The 20,253-nt window shown below is 40.8% G+C and overlaps 1 protein-coding gene across 1 annotated transcript; it reads left to right on the forward strand.

The window, feature by feature from the left end:
* The first annotated feature begins 613 nt into the window (after nucleotides 1–613).
* On the forward strand, nucleotides 614–19,444 carry DCUN1D1 (defective in cullin neddylation 1 domain containing 1). Its single transcript, XM_082287904.1, has 7 exons — nucleotides 614–1,007; nucleotides 9,044–9,260; nucleotides 10,499–10,667; nucleotides 11,176–11,306; nucleotides 15,330–15,412; nucleotides 15,652–15,748; nucleotides 16,735–19,444. Exons 1-7 carry the CDS (start codon nucleotides 1,005–1,007, stop codon nucleotides 16,812–16,814), a joined length of 780 nt encoding a protein of 259 aa, XP_082144030.1. The 5' UTR covers nucleotides 614–1,004; the 3' UTR covers nucleotides 16,815–19,444.
* The last annotated feature ends 809 nt before the right edge of the window (nucleotides 19,445–20,253 follow it).

Below are 20,253 nucleotides of genomic sequence, written 5' to 3' on the forward strand. Positions count from 1 at the left end.
TTAATAGCTCCGAGCTCAGCAGGAGATGAGAGAACAAGATCAGATCTCAAACCTTTGTCCTTCACAACAGCAGTTTGCCACCACTGTGAGTTTTATCAGCAAATATTCTGCTTCCCCAAACTTCCTCGGCTGCCAAAAGCCTGCAGTAGGTAGAGTAAGCTTTCCTGGGAAAAAACAACTGTCTGGGATAGTGGTACAAACTATGATTTAACCACTGCAGCCCCTTTTGGTAGTACAGCTATGCCACTGCAGGAAGAGCTACATCTGTCCACAGCTCCCCAAAGGGGATCACAGCCTGGAGCAGGGAAATCGGGGAAATCTTACAGGTGTGGAGGTGCTCCTGTACGAAGATGTCTGCTGCCCCGAGACTTCACCTTCCCCGTGGCTGCTCAGCAAACGATTTTGCCTCTTCTGCGAATCCATCCTGGAAAGCCCGAGGGATTTTCCCATCTCGCCCTTTCCATGTTCAGGCCCCCGGGAACGGCGGCCACACGACCCCGAGAGCTCGGCGGGGCCGGGCTGGCGCTCACACCGGGCGCTCGAAAAGTGTTTGACCTTTTCATATTGACGAAATAGGAACACATACGGATTTTTCCCGACAGAACGGCGGGTCCCGCGGTGAGGAGCCGCTGGGACCCCGCACCCCCGCCTGCCCCCGCCGCATCCCCTCCGAGCCCCGAGCCCACCCCGTAACAGCCTCCAGGGGGCTGGGGGGCACTTTCCCCTCCCTTCCCTTCTTTGCTTGGGCCGAGCCCCCCCCGGTGCTCGCCGCAGCCTCAGCGCCGAGCGAGGGCCGCCCGCCGTTCGCTGCCGCCGCTCCCGGGGAACGAGGGCCGGGGCCGCCCCCCGTGAGGGCTCCGGCTCCCCGCACTGCGCATGAGCGGGTGAAGGCGGCGGAAGGGCCCGTGAGGAGCCGGGAGCCGCCGCCGCCGGAGGAAGCGCCGCCGCCGCCGCCCTCAGTGTCCGCCCGAGCCGGGAGGGGAGAGGCCCGCACAGCCCCCACCATGGTGAGCGGCCGCCCGGGGCCCCTCTGGGCCTGGCGCGGCACCTCGGGCCCGGGCAGGGGCAGCGCGGCCTGGTCGTGGCGCGCTGGGTGTCCGGGAGTGGCCGAAGGGCCGGTGTTGGAGCTCCGCAGCCGGGCACGATGTGCTGGCCTGGGGGCTGCTTGTCCTCCTGCCGGGCACGGCAGGGCCGGCGTGTGGGGCCCGGGCCGGGGCCGCGGGGCGGGCGGCAGGGGCTGCTCCGGGCAGGGGCCTAAGCGGGGGGCGCCGGGATCCCGCCCAGGCCTCCGACCCGCGGGGCCCCGCCAGGCCCCGCACTGCGGGGAGGAGCTCGCTGGCACCTGGTGTGAGGGTTCAGGCACCTCTGCGAGACAGCGGCCGTGTTGTGGGCAGCTCTGTGCGGTCTGTGCCCTGCGCCTGCCCTGTGCCTGCAGCCGCACTGAGAGGGAGTGCAGGGGGCTGCTAGGAACAGGGGGTGCTCGGAGTTTTTCCTCAGGATTTCAGGCGTCTCAGGGCCCATTAAGTGCTGTCAGTTCATAGGGAAACTTAGGGGTGTTGATGCTCCTTGAGCTGGGATTATGTTGGAGAATTTCGGATAATTGTTTTAGGGTTTTGGTTGGTTTTATTCATAGAAGTGTTCTAAAGGAGGGCCTTGTAGAGGTTCTCCTAGTAAAGGTCTTGTAAAGGTTTATCTTGTACTTCTCTGTAATACTATTCTTATAGCTGAGGATTTGCAATGGACTCCCAAATCGACTGACTTTCTCCCGTGCTTCTTGTAGGGGGGAAACTGCAGTGTTTGGAACAACATTTGCTGGTTTTGTTGGCCTAAACAAAAGAAAAATATATTTCTTCAGTTTAATTAGGGGGGTCCTCATTGGCTCCTTGCACAGTGAATTATGCACCAGAGGGAACAGTTTATAGTAGCACTTCCAGGCTTTCTCCGTATTCAAATGTTGTAACAGCTTTAGCTACTACACCTTTACAGTTTAAAGCAGTACTTTTCGGTAGCAGTGTGTAGTTTAGGAAGGGTGTAGGAGGGAGTCTTAAGATCTACTGGTGTATGCTTATTGGCATAAAGATATTTTATACCTGCTGTTAATATCATTCTGACAAGTAGTGTTAAAAACATATTAAAAAAATTAGAATGTCACCTTTAATTGATGGAGTCACGTTGGCATAAAAATTTGGTTAGCCAGCATTTAAATTAGTGGTGTGCAGACCTCTAATGAACTTGTCACTATGTAACTAGTATAATTTTTAATTGAATAGTTTGATGTAGATCTTCATTTGTGTTTTTTTATGAGAGCTTAAGACTGAAGTCTGACTAAAGTTCAGACTATGAAGGTGTCTTATTGTAATTCTGCAGGTCTGGGACTGTCTCAAATAGTGCTTACATAGTAATGTTACACAACTTTTTATGAAGACTTTTTTCCATAAAAATCACCTAGAGCTGTCTCACAGTATGTCCAGTGTAGGTAGGCAAAATAAATACACAGTTGATGAAGTAGACTGTTGATGTCTTGTATGAACTTATATTATTGGCTGTCTATGAGACTAAGAATTTAAATTGAACAATACTGTAGGAAGTAGCATCATAACAGAAAGAGTGAGGCTTATTATTCTGAGAATAACTTCTTGTGAGAAACAGCACAGTTCTGCCTGCTTGGTCTTCTTGGAAACACTTAACTAAAGAACCAGCAGACATATTCTGTGTAGCAATTCTGTACTGGTAGATTGGTGTTTATCAGATTGGAGGGGGTACGTGAATACTCCAGTCATGGCCCTGAGCAGAGCTGTTAGGCCCTGTGCAAACAACTGTGTTCCAGGTTGTGCTTGTTGACTCCAGCACCCAGGTGAAAGGATGACATAGACACTGAAGTGGGACTAAATGACAGGCTGCAGCTTTTAGAGGCAGTAAATACACGTATGGACAGCTTCCAGTGCCCAGGTGTAGGATTCTGTACCTATACTTGTGGTATGTCAAAATCCTCTGTTTGGTTAGGGGAAAGGTAGGGAGACTTCACAGAGATTTGAGGATGCCCATCCAGAAACATGAGATTCAATGTCCTGTTTTTCTGCCCGTGTACACAACTGCTCTTGCTCAACCTTCCAGTGGCTGTGGTCAGGTGGCTTGTCCAGCACAGTAAATGCCATGGCACAGCCTCCCACAGCTGGGGCCTGGCTCCCACCTGTCCATGCAGCACTGCTGGCTCTGGCTTAGTCTCACCAGTGTCCGTATGGCCAGAGCCTTGTGCCTTTAGGACAGAGATTGTCTGTCTTTGTCCCATATCTGGACAAAGCAGCCTGTTGGGCTCTGTCCTTTTAGGTAACTTGAGAAGTGTTTCTGTTCAGCACTCAGGGACACCACCCTGGCAGTATACATTGGAGGGCTGAGAGCAGTCAGCCTTTCTTACCCACTCTTCATCTGAGCTGACTGAGCAGCACCTGTAGGAAGTGGTGTCCTTCACCTTCCCTGTTAGTGTGTTACTGCTTCATCTCATCCTGAGGACAATGGTGTGCCCATGAGCCAAGGCAGAGCAGTAAGCTGGTCCCTTTTGCTGTGAGCCATCTTCAGGAGAAGAGCTACTGCCTGTACAATTCTGAATGACCTAATGAATTTAGAACTGTGTGTGGTACTCGAGGCAAGTGTGTGATTCTCTTTGTCCAGAGCCAAGTGCTAACCTTGTCTCTATTTCCCTTATCTATTACATTGTCCAGTTTGTGTTCTCTGAAGAATATTTCTGTGCTGATAAATACTTAATTTCTTACTGCAAACCTCAGCTGACAGGAAGTTGTAAAATTTAATATTACAAGAATTTCGTGTCTGACGCTGTCTCCTGTAATGTTAGTATACTTCATGACATTGTTATGTAGTGTTTAACTCAACAAGCTATTTTGCAAGGCCAGCTATTTATACATGTATTCTGTGGTGAATATGCATGTCTGTAGCAGTTTGTTGATATTAAATATTTGAGGTTTGGTTGTCCCGTAGTACAGCTTTAGATTCTTGGCATTACGCTAAGGATGGAGTAGTCAAGAGTGCTAGACAAGACGGTGCATGATTTTGTTTCCTCTCCTAGCTTACCAGAGATCCCTTTGAACTAAAGCTTTAAATCACTTTTAACTAGAGCCATGAAAAAAATATTCAAGAATATGAACTACTCTGAGAACAAGGTGTGAAATTTATTATGTAGCTCTTGATATTTTACTCATGTTTTATGGTGCCAATGCAAATATACAGTATGAATAGAGCTTCTGCCCCAGACCAGAGTTAAGAATGCTAAACAACTGGCTGCTTTATGTTGTCCTTTTTTATTTGGAAAAGCCCTGATTTTTGATGTTTCCTTCACCTGTCAGGTTAGCATGAATTACCGTTTTATCTACTGCAATCTTCTGTATATTGACCTTCTGCCTGCATGCAAATACTGGAATTATTTTATCCACTAAAAGAACATTATAGAGCGTGGAAAACAGCTTCAATTTTGTGTTGCTTGTGATTTTACTCTTGGATTTTATATCCCAACAGACTTTGTAAATGTTTTTGTTCTGTTCCACTGCAGCCAAGTGGATTTCACATCAGTTTGAAACAGAAGCTTGCAAGTGTCCTGACTTTCTTACTTTGTGTGTCCTCTCTTAGAGAAACTGCTGTGGAAAATAAAATGTAGTTGAAGGACATGTTTGTTTACATTATGCAGAAACTGTGGCTATTTACTTTAATTGCTTTTCTCTTTAATTTAGATTTTTTTGGTAGTATACCTGTGTGCCATCGCTGTTGGTGGGTTAAAATGCGGTTCTGTGTATTTGTAGATTTTTGTTGTAATTAACTTTTGTTTTCTTGCCAAACAAAGAGAAATACTTATGATTTTGCCTTTTAAGTTTTAGCCATGTATTTGTTGAATACTAGCAGTAAACCAAACATTTGTAGGTGTCTTGTGGTTCCTTTCACGGATACAGCCCAAGGTGGGATGATTCAGAAAGCAGAACTCCCCTGGCCATTCGTGTCACATCAAGGCGTGACAGAAGTGGCATCGGGTGAGGGTGCCCGAGCCTCTGGGATTGAACTGACGTCAGCGGGGTCCTTGGGAAGTGCAGGGGTGCTTCCCGCAGCCACAGCTCTTGCTGGAGTCTGAATGCAGTCAGTGTAAAGGCCTAGACTTTGTGGAGGTTGATAACTATTTTAGAAAAGGCTTTTACCTGTCACATGCATGAGAACTTAACAGGCTTTTCTTTGAGTCCTGTCTGAAACAAAAGCACAGATGTCACATCATTCAAATTGCTTTACTTAGCAGTGAAACTAGCAGGAATCGGATCATCTGTATCAGTGGCTGGGAAGGGAAAGGTGAAAAGCAGTTGCTCATTGAGGAGTGACTGGGTGAATGCCTTCGTTGGGGGCCACAAGGAATTTTGGGCAGCAAAACTCATCGTGCCCTGCTTGTCTCGCTGGTGGCCGCTTGTGACCTTTGAGCCAAGTCCAGGAACAGGGCTCTGGTAGGAATCCCATCCAGGCAGTGTGGGACAAAGGTTGGTGCTGTTTCTCATGAACATTATCCAGGAGAGTGGAGCCCTCATTTGGCTGTTAGCTGTCCACAAAATGTTGTTGACCAGTGTGCAGAGCTTATCTTTGAATCTGGGGTGACTAAAAATGAAGTGCGGAAGATAAGGAAAAACAATGCTATAATCAGAGTTGCTAGAGAAGTTCTAGCATTTTTTGTTCCTAAGACTAGGGAAAAAAAAGTACTTGGGGAAATAAAAGTCCAGGTATTTTTCTTTTTTTATTTGTAGTCTTTTACTGAAGTATCTGATCAAGAAAAGGTTATTGAATTAGAATATTCAAATTTGGTACTTCATGGTAAGAGGCAAATCTTCATTTTAAAATCAGTGTTATACAACCAGATGTTAATTAGAATGAGTGTAGTTTTATGAACCTACACAAAGTAACTTTTCATTTGGAGAAGTTATTCTGTATTTTAAAAGTAAGGTTATCTGTCTTGTGACATCCTTATTATGAAAGGTAGCTTGGATACCACACAAACTTGATCAAAGGCTTGCAGAACTGCATTTTTCCTTTTCCTCTTAACCCAAGAAATAACAGTACAAATTTGTTTCATTTGCTTTCCATTGGTTTTCATTTGTATATATAGGCAAGACATGTATCTGTTAAATAAAATTCTATCTTCCAGTGTTAAAGTTGAGATGTTTTAAGTGGATTGTGTTGCATTACAGTGAGCACAATTTCATTGTCAGGTATTTGTTGCCCGATGACTGTAGGATTAAAGGTTGTGCGCTGCTCTGTATTGCACTTAAAACAATAATAGACTGTTAGTGCTCAGTGTCTAGAAATAGCCCTTAAAAGTGCAGGTTTGGAACCTGTTCGTGTTTGAAGTGTGGGTTTTTAATGTGCTGAAAGAAGAGCTATAATAGAATAATAATAACTCAGCAGTAATTCTAAACAGTAATTCTATCTCTTGCTGTCCTGTAGTAGGCCTGCAAAGAGTGTCCAGTCACTTAGGTTGTGGAGTGTCTTGTCCACATTGGCAAGATTCTGTAGAAACATTCATCAAGTATAAAGAAAGGGCTTTGGCACTTCTTCACTAAAAATAAACTCCTATTTGTCCAGGAAAAATATGATTATTCAAGAAAAAGATTATGCCTGAGCAGTGTGATTTGTTGCATCTTATACCTTACTGAATGTTGTACTGGTGAGTGTAATTAGCTGCTTGATTCTTTGCAATTTTGATCTTCTAAAAAGGTTTTATGTTGTTAGTATCACTTAGGGAGCCCCAAGCATGGGAAAATCTCATGTACATATGTAGAGTTTAAATTTTATCATGAAAGGCATTTAAGCTGCAAGTTTTTGATCTAACAAATTGCACAAATTGCATGAGATGCAAAACACACCACCTTCTGTGGTCCTGGGCCTTGATGGTAAAGCCTATTTAAACCTGTTCCTTTACTTTTTGTGGGATGTCACTGCTTTTGGAGTTCACCCTTGCAGGAGCCTTGCAGGAACAAAGGCTCTTGTGGTTTTACAGAGTACTTGCTATTAAATGGGCTATGCATACTTATGTGTACATGTTGAAAAAAACCCAAAAAACTAAAGGCACCAGCTTTGTGAAGAAAAGAAAGAAAAAAAGAAAAGAAAAGCTAAAATAATTAAGTATGGCTGCCCTATAGTGAAACTGAGTCTGTGGTGATGCAACAGTCTGGCTGTGTGGAACTGATTAGAGGAAGCTGATAATTGATCAAGAAAATTAAATTTAGGATTGTTTCGTCTTCATTTGGGATTTCATTCAATGGTTTGTTTTAATATATCTGAGTTTGCAATACATTTTAAAAAGCTGCAACTAAAAATCCATTAGTCATTTCTGGAAGTCATTCCACACGGCTTTGTCAGTGTAAGCGATTTTTGTGAAAGTCTGAGCTCAATAGTGCAAGGTGCTGAATGTCTGGTGTGGAGCCAAGCGTGCACAAATGGGGTACACAGGACCTGCTCCGATGGCTTGGCCTTTACCTGGAACCACAACTGAAAATCTCAGTTTCAGAAATGTGTTTGTAGCCAAAGGTCCAGTGTGACAAACTTAGTCAAGAAACTGAAATAATGCAGCAACACATAATAACTTTAAAAATGGTACAGCCTAATTAATATCACTCTGTTTGAAGTCTGCAGTCTGAGCTAAAAGTTTGACTTCAGTTAAGTGTTGTAGATACAGGGTGGGTTTGGTTTGGATCCTTTTTTTTTTTTTTTTTAATTAAAGGGTGCTTAAACTAAGGGTATTGTTCTATTTAGTACATTATGTGGGTGTCAGCTTAAACCAAATGTGATGCTCTTGTATTTTTTTTAATGGTGTAACTCTGAAGCTGGTAACTTAACTATTCTTACAAATAATAGTGTTCACACTCATTGTCATCAAGCCACAGAAAACTGATCCTGACTTTTAGGACAGATGAATTTGTGTTTGAAGCATTAGTTCTTTTTTCTAATGATAATGTAATTGAACACTAATTATCCTTTGGAATTAAGAGCGTGACCACATACTGCTCTTAAATCATTCACTCTTTGGCTGAATTTTATCACGTCTTGGGATTTTTTTTGCCCTTTTTCTCCATATTCCCTGAGAAGGAGCTGTTGAAAGTACAAATACAATAATGAACAGAGTATACAAGCTTTGGTTAGAATACAAGGTAAGCTAAAAATGAAATATTTGTGCCATGTAAGAAATCCAATACTGACTTAGAATTTTGTCAGAACTTTAATTTACCAAGTTGTAACATTGGGAGTCTTTGCTTTGACCATATTGTGAGTGAACTGCAGAACTGAATTTGGGTGTAGTGCAGTTGTGTTATTGCTTTCTCCTGATCAGCAGTTAGTTTTGTGTAACTCGTACCCTTGAAATACCAAGTGTGCTTCTCCTAGTCAGAAATATCCTTGGGAATCCCTCTCTGCTGATAAGCTACTAGCAGCAAGTTTGCATTCAGTTCTGGGCTAGACCAGGGCGAGACGTCTCTGGGTCTGGGCAGGAGGCCTGGAATTCCAGAGCTCTCACCTTGGCTACTCACTCCCCCACCTGCCTCAGGCACAATTGCCTTTTTTTTTCTTTGCTTCAGTTGCTGCACCTGTGAAATGGAGACAATGCTTCCTCGCAGGAATGTTTTGCAAATTATGTAGGTGGAGTTGAGGACCTTCAAAGTGAAAAACCTCTTAAAAAAAAAGAAAGAGGTCTTTAAGGTATTATTTCAGTGTGTAGCTCATGGATGACCCAGCCTAGTCCCTTGCTGCCTCAAGAGGCACCACCTCAGGAGATCCCGTTCCAGGTGTGGCCCTGGTCCTGCAGTATCTGGGACCAGAAGGACACCAGTCTGCTGCTCAGTGGCCTGCTCTGCCCCGCTTCTGGAAGCACTTGATCAAGTATGTTGATATCCTAATTGCTTGGGAAAATGATACAGATACTGGTTCAAAAAACATGAAGAGACTGGTTTTTGTTTACTTGTGGGTTTCTTGTCCAGTAGACATTTCTAGTTACAGTATTGTCTGTTTTCACTAGAACAAGTTGAAATCATCACAGAAGGATAAAGTGCGTCAGTTTATGGTCTTCACACAATCTAGTGAAAAGACAGCAGTGAGTTGTCTGTCTCAAAATGACTGGAAGTTAGATGTTGCAACAGACAACTTTTTCCAAAATCCTGAACTTTATATACGAGAGAGTGTTAAAGGATCACTGGACAGAAAGAAGTTAGAACAACTATATAACAGATACAAAGGTGAGTACCCTGAATTTTAAGGCTTATTTCCTAGCTGTATATATAATTCTTATTTACAGTGTATCAGTGCTGCTGTGCTCTTGTGCTGGGAAATCTTAACCGACTCTTTCAGCTTTGTTTTTCTATACTAGTAATACAAATTAGAAGGGAAATAATAGGTAGGTTTCTGCTTCACAAGGGTTACATGCAGTTGCTTTATGTGCTCCAAATGTACCGACATTTATAGGACATTAGGGTCTGAGCTGGAATAGTGTGTACAGTGAGTAATTGTAATGGTTAACGAGGATTTTAGGTTGTTCTCCTGGGGAAAGCACATCACACAAGCTTGATCTGACAAAGTGAAAGGTCGCATACCAGGAATGGGTTCTGCCTTAATTTTTATTCAGCTTGTTCTTACAGAGTGTAAAAGAAAACAAAGTCTCTTTATCTGTTACATAGCCAGAGTTCAACTGATACACCAAGTAAAGTGGATTCAGTACAGCAGAACAAATCCTGTGTTTTAGCACTTATAAAAAAAATCTAAAAATGAGTGTTGTGTGTTCTGACAGTTTTCCTATGTTTTATATGTATAATCCAAATACCATTTTTCTGAAGTCTGTGTTGGCTTGCATCAGTAGATCTTTGTTAGTGCAGTTGAAATGTGAGCATCTCACTTCCAGACCAGATGTTGATTCCTTCATGGAAAGAGGAGTGGGCCTGGCTGACTTGGAGTTGGTAACGGGGCAGTGTAACCTCCCCCTGGAGGTTAACATGTCCAAACTCATGCATGCTGGTGGTACCAGGAAATGCCTAAATCTGCTGTGGATGGGCAGATTTGGGTGTTGGTACAGCTTGGAAATGAACACTGCAGAATGGCTTATAATGGAACTCAGATCATCAGTCTTACCAAAGAGGCCAATAATGGAGTGTGCTGGGGGGAGAGAACCACTGCTCTGTAGGGAATGAGTCAGAAGATCCTGCATATTATTAGGCAGAAAACAAATGTTTGTGGTGCTTTTGTCTCTCAATGAAAATAACACGAGCTTCATTGTATGGGAGGCTTTATTGCAGTAACTGCCTCAATTGTTTAAAAGCTTAACCATTGGGAATACTCATTTAATTTTGTTTTTCAAATACTCTCTTACAAGGGCTGATCCCAAAAATGGCTTCTTGAAAATGCTTCCATGTCTTAAATATACTTATTGAACAAATCAGCTTTTTCAAATATCTGTTTTTCTTGATACTTTTATGCCCCAAAGATCCACAAGATGAAAATAAGATTGGTATAGATGGTATACAGCAGTTCTGTGATGACCTAGCTCTTGACCCAGCCAGCATCACCGTACTCATCATTGCATGGAAATTCCGGGCTGCAACACAGTGTGAATTTTCAAAGCTGGAATTCATGGATGGAATGACTGAGCTGGGGTAAGTGTTCACTGAGTGTTGGATGGTGACAGTGGTCACCATCAATTCCTGTTTTGGGGAATTCTCAGTCATGGTGTCCTTTCAGAGATGTTTCGGAGCCCAGCATCACTTGTCTGCCTCTGGAAAAATGCAGCCCTACGTTGGTTGTGTGAGCATTGTGTGGTGGTTGGCACAGAGCTGCTCTGGCAGGTCGAGCAGGGATGTTGGGCTGCACTCAGGCAGGCCTGGGGTTTCTCTGCCTTGTGAGAGCGCAGGAGTCTTTATCACATTTTCCTAAAAATCTTGTGGATTGTGGAACCTGATATATCAGATATATGTGCAAATGCAATGTGAAGAAATAACAACAAAGAAATTAAATTCTTGTAGAGGTGCAGACTCATTAAAGGCTTCCTGAATTCTGTATTGATAATTGTATTGTATTCCACAAATAGTTTATAGATTTTTGTTTAGCTCATGTTTTTATGGCAAAAGGAATAACGAATAAATAAACGTGCTTTTTAAAATGCAGATGTGACAGCATAGAAAAACTGAAGGCTCAGATTCCTAAAATGGAACAAGAATTAAAAGAGCCAGGAAGATTTAAGGATTTTTATCAATTTACTTTCAACTTTGCAAAGAACCCGGGACAGAAAGGTTTAGGTATGTATTCTTATTTATAAGCATTTGTTCATGAATATTGGAAATGACTAAAGCAGCAGATGAATGTATTATTGTGATCCAATGAATCTGAAAGATAATCACCCTGGGATGAAACACATCTCTGTGTTTTGAAAGATAGATGTCAATTTAAGGTGTTAAAATTGATTATTAATAAAGGCTACAGAATTTTATGAGAGGGTTTATTCTTTCACTCAAAGTGCAGTTTTCAGTAAGCACAATGGATTATGGTCTTACATTGAAGACATAATTACACCACTTAGAATGTGCAGCACTGAACAGATTAATTGAATTTTTACTTTTAGGATAAATTGAGGCTGTAAAACCATTTTCTGTGTAAGCACATTTGTACAGTCCCTTGTAACACCAAAAATGCTTGCAAATGTCTTAGCAGAATAGAATTGGAATGGTACGAATGGATTCCTGTGTTCTGGGCCTGATGCCTGGTGCTGTCTCCCTACAGAGTTTTTTTCCCCCTTACCTCACTGAAGGCTTTTTTGCCATTATTTCAGAGTTCACATGCTAAGTGTGGCTTTGGTTGGTGTAACAGGTGGAGTGGAAGAATAACTTAATAAAACTAATTTCAAAACACCACAGTTTGGATGGAATTAAAGGAACAAACTCTATCTCTGTCTATTCAAAACAACAAAAATGAGGGAATAAAAATTTCTTTTGAGCAGTGATGTTAAACAGCCAGAATACACATTCATTTCTCTACAGTGTGATTTGGATATTAGCCATTACTAGCATTTCATGATACTGTAACTTCTTAAGTTAATTGTTCTGCTTTTGAGAAGTAATACAATACTGCAGGGCTGGTAGGTTCTTCCTTGGCAGCTTGTGAATTTGTTTATCTCAGTAATGAAAGTGCTCTAAACTGGCTGCTGCTGGACAGCTTTGCATTCCCAGGCTGTGTGAAGATTACCTTTCTGCTTTAGTTTAATTGGTTTTTATGTATAGACCAACTTTTGGCTTAAAATGAGTATTGGAAAATAAGTAAAGAAGCACAAGCTCTCTGTCTTGGTTTCGACTGCATCCTTCTTTGACATCTTGCTGTATCTTGTTTGTTGTTTTCAGTGGATTGGGAATTTCATTGTATCCCAAGAAGCTGGAAGTGCTGCTAATCCATTTGAAAATACTTGTGCATGCTTGTAGTAATTTCTGAATCATGCAGATAAATGAATAGGCCTATTTGTATTTCTTGTAGGAAGTCATAATTTTTTTAGGCTGGTACAACAAGGAAAGTAGGGACAACAACTGAATTGTGGGATTTATTTACCAGGACAATTGATTCACTTGCTTTATTTCTTGTTCATCATAAAACTTCTTCGTGCAGGTTAAGCTCTAGCAGTGCCAGACAAGTATAGTTTTCTGAGATCCATATAGCATATACATAGTGTAAGGTAGGTTTTTTAATTGTTTTTAAGTCTTGGTCTGGAAGTGATGTAGACCTGAGCTTAAAGTCTGGATGCTCATCAGCCCTTTTGGTGCTCATAAATACACAGTTCTAGGCATGAATTTACAACAGGGCAGAATAATTCTGGAAACCCTGGAGCAAAAGAATACTGGGAGAAGTACAGAGCTGCAAAGTAAGTACTCCTAGTTAGGCAATTAATTTTGGTGTGTCTAAATAACTGCTTGTAGGAACTTGCAAATTGATTTTAATGTATATTGACCTCTAATCTTGCAAACATTGTGCAGTAGTTCAGGCACAGTTCTGGAAATATATTTCCTCTGCATAATTCCTTACTACTGTGTAAGTACTGTGGGTGTCTGGAAAGTTCTTGTGATATTTGCATCTCATTGGAGACTTCCCTGTAGCTGGTGTTCATCTCAAACATTGTTTGCTTCTCTTGCATCTCTCTGGATAAAACTCAAAATGGAGGATGTATTTCGAGACTCTTATGTTTGATCCAGGAGGATTTCCATGAGCATTCTCACAGAAACCTACAATTATATATTTACCTTCCAATTTTGTTATTTCATATAATTTCTTTTTTAAAATGTAGTTTGTCCCAAGGCATTATGTCATCATGCTTTACATGTTTGGACTCATATAATGAGTTTGAGGTTGCAGCATCCTGAGATTTGGCTTTTAACAGCCTTTGCTTACCCACAAGAATTATCTCAAAATTGTATAAATATGTTAGAATGCACAGTTTGTTTATAGTGATTGTTTACAAACCCCACTGTAAAATGCAGTGATTTGATGACCTTGCATTTTTGTATGCACACCATTAATGCAGCACAAGTAAATAAAACTTCCTTTTTTAATCTGTTTCCTTGAGGAGCTGATCAGCTTCTTCTGAAGTTTGTGTCTATTAATTTTTAGAAAGGCAGTAGTTTTAGTTGAAAGCTAAAATGCATGTTTTTGTACCTGAATCTCCTGTTAAAGAGAGATGTTGAGCCTTTACAGTCTTGAATGAGTTGCCATTTCCATATGCAGCTTTATTTACTGAGGTGTAGTGACATCTGTCTAATTTGTCTCTGCTTCTTGAGATTCAAACTTACACTTCTGTCTGAAATCAAATGTCTTTGCAGCTGCTGGAAAATCCTTCACCAATTTTATTCTTTGGTCAGGAAGTATCATAATGTGACTCTGCTGTTGGAGAACTTTTAATATGAGATACTAAACAATTCAGAAACTCCCCATCAGCATCTATTTTCCCTCCAGCAATGCAGATTTCATACTTAGTTTGCTGTTGATTTCAGCTCCAAGATCTACCTCCCTGGGTTCTTTTAAATATGTGGGCATCCTGGGGGAAGGAAGGGAGTGGTGTTCTTGGGTTACTGGTGTGGGTTTTTTTATTTTTTTTCCTGAGGTGTGCAGTTGATCCTGTGCTTTCTCCCCTACTTTCACAAGGGGGTTGTTTATGGAAGAAATTTACTAGACTGCAAAATACATAAAAACATCTGTTAAAAAAGAGGCTACTTACCTAGGCAGCCTTTTGGGGTCACTGTGTGTACTTGGCTGACAATACTGAATTTGGTCATTCACAGTGAGTGGTGTTTTGTGCTGCAGCACAGAGCAATTACCTGGTAATTCCTGGTAGTGCAGCTGACCCTGGGCAGAGTTGTGTACCTGAGTCTGAAATGTCTTTTATCTGCTCACAAGCTCCTGTCTGCCCCTCCTGAGCAGGGAATGCCGGGCAGTTCAGCCTTTGGCACACCCCAGGGAGAGGAGCTGGCTCTGTCCTTCCCCTCCCTCCAAACTAACCACACTCTGTTGGGAGCTGCTCTCTAATGTGTCAGGTCAGGCTTCACTCATTCCAAACAAACAGGAATTTTAACAGGAGGCTTTGAAAGAAAAACAACCAGCCCACCACAAAAAACACCCAACAAACAGAAGAAGAAAAATCCCAAACCAAAACAACAAAAAACTACCCAAACCAACAACTAAAGCAAACAAGCAAAAACTCAACCCAACCAAAATGCCACCACCACCAAATAAACCAACTATCTCCTGTCTGCTTAAGGACACTACTTAAAGATTCTTTTTCAAAAGGAAATCTTGACTGCATAAATGAGCAACTTGACAGAAGCCTCATTAGAAAGGCAGCACCTGTAATAAGGTTGCTCTAAAAATGAAATCATTAAAAGATGGTTTTATGTAACTTGTATTTTATATATTAAAAAAAATGAAAGTCTCAATACAAAATACTACAAATTTTCTTTCCAAGCCAATAGCATTTTTAACCAAAAATATTTTGCTGACTTTTAACTGAAGTATTGTTAGATAGCAAAAGGCATATGAAATGTCCTGGGGGTTTTGGATATGTTAGATATTAATATGGGCAATTTTCAGTTCTGTATTCAAATAATAGTATCAAAATATATGTGTGTAACACTTTATTTATGGTCGCCTATTTGTAAAGGATCCATGAGTATATAAAAGTTTAATCTTTTCACATTTATGGATTCATGGTACATCCTGGTGTTAGATACTTGTGGAGATAATATATTTGATATGTATATCTCTAAAAGTAATATATTTTAATATTACAGATTTAGAAATGGCCATTGCCTACTGGAATTTAGTACTTAATGGAAGATTTAAATTCCTAGACTTGTGGAACAAATTTTTGTTGGTAAGTTTAAACCTTTACATAATCTGGACTGCAGTATTTTCAGAACTTGGAAGATAAACATGTTTAAGTTTTTGAGTAGATGAAATAGACTGTCTTGACCTAAATCCCAGATATTCATGGTGTATACAAGAGAAATATGTTTTGGGGATTTGGATGTGTCTGAGACAGTAAAAATGAACGTGTAATAGTGTTTTAATGTATGTCTTTTTTAAATATAAATTTTCTACCTCTCCAAACAGGAACATCATAAAAGATCAATTCCTAAGGATACCTGGAACCTTCTTCTAGACTTTAGTACAATGATAGCAGATGATATGTCTAACTATGATGAGGAAGGTAAACATTTCCATTTTCTCTTATTAACTTCTAACTGTGTTTTATGCTGCATTTATTACTGGGTATCTGCTGTGGCACAGTCTTTAACAGCACAATTAGAGTATCACTGGTGATCTGAAGTCCAGTCAGGGATGCTTTAATGCATGTTGTAATCATCTCTCTCTTACTGCTGTTTTAAAAAAAATGCTGAAACTTTTCATGGAATACATTTTCTTTTTTTGTTCTGTCTAAGCTCAGACACCAATTCTTCCTTATTGAGACAAACCCAAATTCTTTCTTACTGAGACAAACCCTGATATTTGTCCATTTAAAACCCACAGATTCTCTGTTGGTGCAGTTCTTGGCGTCTTCATCCAAGTTACTGATCCATGGTCTCTCCATCTCCCTGTAGGGTCCTTTGCTTATTGCATTTCGTAGCTGAGAATGTTTTTAAGTCTGGTTGCTTCAGTTTATGTGAGGCTTGGATGTGTTTTGACATAGAAATGAAGCTGGCAGCACACAGGGCTTGCTGAACAGAACTTGCTTCCTACCAAATGTGTTTCTTGTAAACTTTTCTATCGATCTTTCCTCTTCCAGTCCATCTGTAGCCAGGAACAGCTGATTACCCTCAGCACTTGGCAGCACATCAGTTCAGTGAAACTAAACTTGTGATACCTCCAGAGCAGAGGGGAGCAAACTCCTACAACTTCATTTAGTAATTATGGACTGTCCTCATTCCCTTGTCAGTTTCGAGTTAGGATTTTGGTCAGTTTTTTGTTTTTGTGTGGAAGATGACCCTTGAAAGAGATGTGGATTATCTGGCTTTAAAGGAAGCAGATATCTTTAATCAGCTCTTAAATTTCAAGGAGAAAAATAAAATCGTACTTTTTTGCTTCAAACTCTTCCTAGTTTAATACTGGAAAGTAAATAGCTTGTCTGGATCTGAAGCTTGTGAAAGAATGCCTTATTGAACCAAGTTCTTACATTGTGGTGTTTCTCTCTTATAGGGGCATGGCCAGTTCTTATTGATGACTTTGTGGAATTTGCACGCCCTCAAATTGCTGGGACAAAAAGTACGACAGTGTAGCACTAAAGGACCCTTCTAGAGTGTACATAGTCTGTACAAATACCTGAAATGGAAAATTGCACAGTCAATTTCTGCTGGCTGGACTGAACTGAAGATCAATCCTCACAATATGGCTGAGGGTTGAGACAAACCTTTAAGGATACATTTTGGACCATATCATATTTCATTCTTCTACTGGTGGTTTGGGCTTTTCTTCTAGTCTGGACCACTCTTGCCCGTTAAAATTCCAACATTGTGGATTTCATCATGGATTTATTTTTTGTTGGTGGATCGCCCTAGTTTCATCTCCCATAAGTCTTAGAAGCTTTATAATTATTTTGAGGTTTCTGATTTCACATAAAGCACAATGCTGGTCATCATCAGACAACTGTTGTATGGCATCTGAATTATACAGATCAACATCAAAACAATTTTTAAAAGAATCCTTAAATATACACTTGGGGCTAGTTGCAAAGACTGTACTGATAGCACTTCCTGCAAGAGTGATATATTTAAGTGTACTGGGTCCGAGTTTTTTCTTTTCTGGAAAAGTGCAGGTGTCGTCTGAGTTCGAGTCTCTGGTCACAGCAATGCCAGCAATGACCAAGGAGCCCCAGGGCTGGTGATTGGGGGTCTCTGGTGCCTGGCTGAGGTTTGCTCGTGGCTCAGCTGCTCTGGGGACAGCTGGGGGACGACACAGCTCGTGCACTTCCATCCCGTGGGCCATGGCAGAGCCCTCAGTGGGACGAGCTGTGTGTCCTCACAGAACCCAGTGTTCTGTAGGTTACTCTCTTAAGAAATCAGATTTCATTACAGTTTTGAAATGCTTATCTGTCTGTCAGAGAAAGGTTTTTCATTTATGTGGAAATCAAACACTTGAATATACTGAATTTGTGTCTTAACTGTTTGCTACACAATACAGTATTTTAAATTGAGATGTGACTTTTATGGCTGAGGTGTGATGAAGCAAATGGCCCTGTTGTACAAGAAGCTGGTGAGGTTGATGTGAATCTGGGTTTTGAAACCATGATCCTGGTAAGTTAAATCTTTGTAACATAGAGGTACTGCCATTATGGATGACACCCTTTTTTAAATTATTTTGTTGAGTTTTCCTTAAATTGACATATCACTGTGGTTGCCAAATACAGAAATTAAGAGTAAAGCTTTCCCAGACAAGCACAGATCAGATGCAAACTACTACACTGGCTTTGTTTGTTTAAATTATTTTGTGGATCATCACTACTTCTGTCTTGCTGCGTTTGACTGAATCACATCACTTGGATCAAAGCAGGTTTTAGCAGATGCAATTCTTTAATAATACAAGAGCTCTTTAGCTGCTTTTATGGTCTTTTACTCCTTACTGAGTTACTTGTGAAGAGATTTGATAAATTCTGCTCTGGAAAACAGGAGACAGACCATAGTTACAAGTGAGGAGAGGGGGTTTAAGCCCATGCTCTAAATAGTGCCCTGATAAGGCCAGAATTATTTTTGAGATGAGTCATTGGTACTTGCACTAAACTGCAGCACGATTTTTTGCAAATGCTAGAAGGATTTTAGGGAAAAATTGACTATTAAACAGCTAAAATTTTTATTTGTACTCTGTGCAGTTGACCTTAAGGCTGGCTCCCCTTACAGCAGTGCCCTTTTGGCAAATCCAGTTGTGCATTTATTCCAAAAATACAGCTCCTCAAAAACATTGCAGACTTTCTCCAGCTACTGGCATTGGCTATGCCAAAAACTGTGTGTTTTGCTGCTTTCAGTATTTCCTTTCTCAATTTTGTGTAAATAAAAATGGGGATTTGAAATTATGGGGGTGGGTGGGGTGGAAAAAAAGCTCAACAAGGTTATCTCTGCGTGCTGTTTTCTGTCTTGAGGGTTTTGGTACTGTTTCAGATTGATTAGTTCAAGTATGCTGTGTTTGGAGAGGAGAACTGACTTGCTTTTCATCCCAATGCAGACTTGTCCCTCAAAAAAGTCTGGGACTGGGCAGTGGCAAAAGGCCACGGTGTTTTAGAGACTCTTCCTTTCAAATACAAGATCTTTCCAACAAAATAGTGTTGTCATCAGTTTGGTACTACATGCTTATAATTACTGTGTAATTATAAAGAAATACATAAAACTTTGACTAATTACGTTGCAGAAAAGGGTTATTTGTGCTATCATGGCATCTTAAAGTTTTTCAAAATGACTGAAGTTGAAAGAACATTGATTTAACAGGGTGTTGTTCTAAAGACAAAATGCCTGGTTACAGGGAATATTTTGTACTGAAACGTGCTCGGATGTGGCCATGTGGTTTTTTCCTTTACATATGTGTGGGGTTGTTTGGTTTTTTTTGTTTTTTTTAAGAATGCAGCCAGTTGCTTACTTGGATTGGTTTAATTCCTAAGTGCTTATGTCTTCAATTTGATGATCTCCCTGCAAATGGATAGATTTAATTTTGCCAAATGTCAAGGAAAAAAAAAAATGAAGGCAAACATCAAGTTTGTAAGCTGTTTTTATACATGTACAAAATTAGAAGTGCCCTGATATAAAACGAGATTATATTTAGTAAAAACCCATCATTTACATATCTCTGTAAGTTCAAAATGTAACTTCTTACAATCCCTCTCATTACCAACAGAGGCAATAAAGCTCCAGTGAAATTGCCATGACTGAGGTTTGTACTGCATTGTTTCAGTGTATTGTTTGTAAAACTTGTTTCCAGAATGTGCCCTTAGGGAGTGTGGGGGAAAAAAACCCCATGGACTACGTGTGTTCTGCATAAAATACAGTTTAGGGTAAGTCTTTCATTTGGGGAAAAAATTCTGCTCTGCCACCTCGCCTCTTCCTTGTTCCCAGCTCTTGGCACTGCCATTCCCCAGCCTGTGAAGGAAGATCCCACACACTGCAGTGGTTCAGATATGCCTCAAGTTCAGTAGTAAAGCAACTTTTTTATTGATCAGCCTGTTAATAAGTAACTTATGACTTGCTTCAAAACTGTTTTACGATGAAATCCGTACTGAGACATCCTTATTTAAGAAAGATACAATTTTTTAAAGAATGCATTTAATAAACTTTTGTCATTCACACTTTTATTTAAATAATGTTGCCAGAAGTCTCTGTAGATTTTATTTGAGGATGGTAAATTGACTGGGTTTGGCTTTTAAACAAAAACCCGTGGTGCCCTTCAGGCCTCTCAGCTCTCCAGGAGATGACCATACCATTAAATATCTGATGTAATTATAATTTTATCTATCAAAAATAGGCCTTAGCTTTATAAGTACAGAGCTGGTTTAGTACCAACATGTAGAAGTATCTGCAGAAATAAACACCAAGGGTTTTGCTCCTAAATAGGCACCTGTAACTCAGGCCCAAGTCTGACCATTGAAACTGGTACAAAACTCAACACCCAGCTGCTGGAAGTTCTCAGTCAGTGAAAGCTGCCTAAATGCAATTTGAATGCTTTGCATGAAACTACAAC

Source organism: Coloeus monedula (genome assembly GCF_965178545.1).
Source record: "Coloeus monedula genome assembly, chromosome: 10".
In the NCBI taxonomy this organism is placed as follows: Eukaryota; Metazoa; Chordata; class Aves; order Passeriformes; family Corvidae; genus Coloeus; species Coloeus monedula.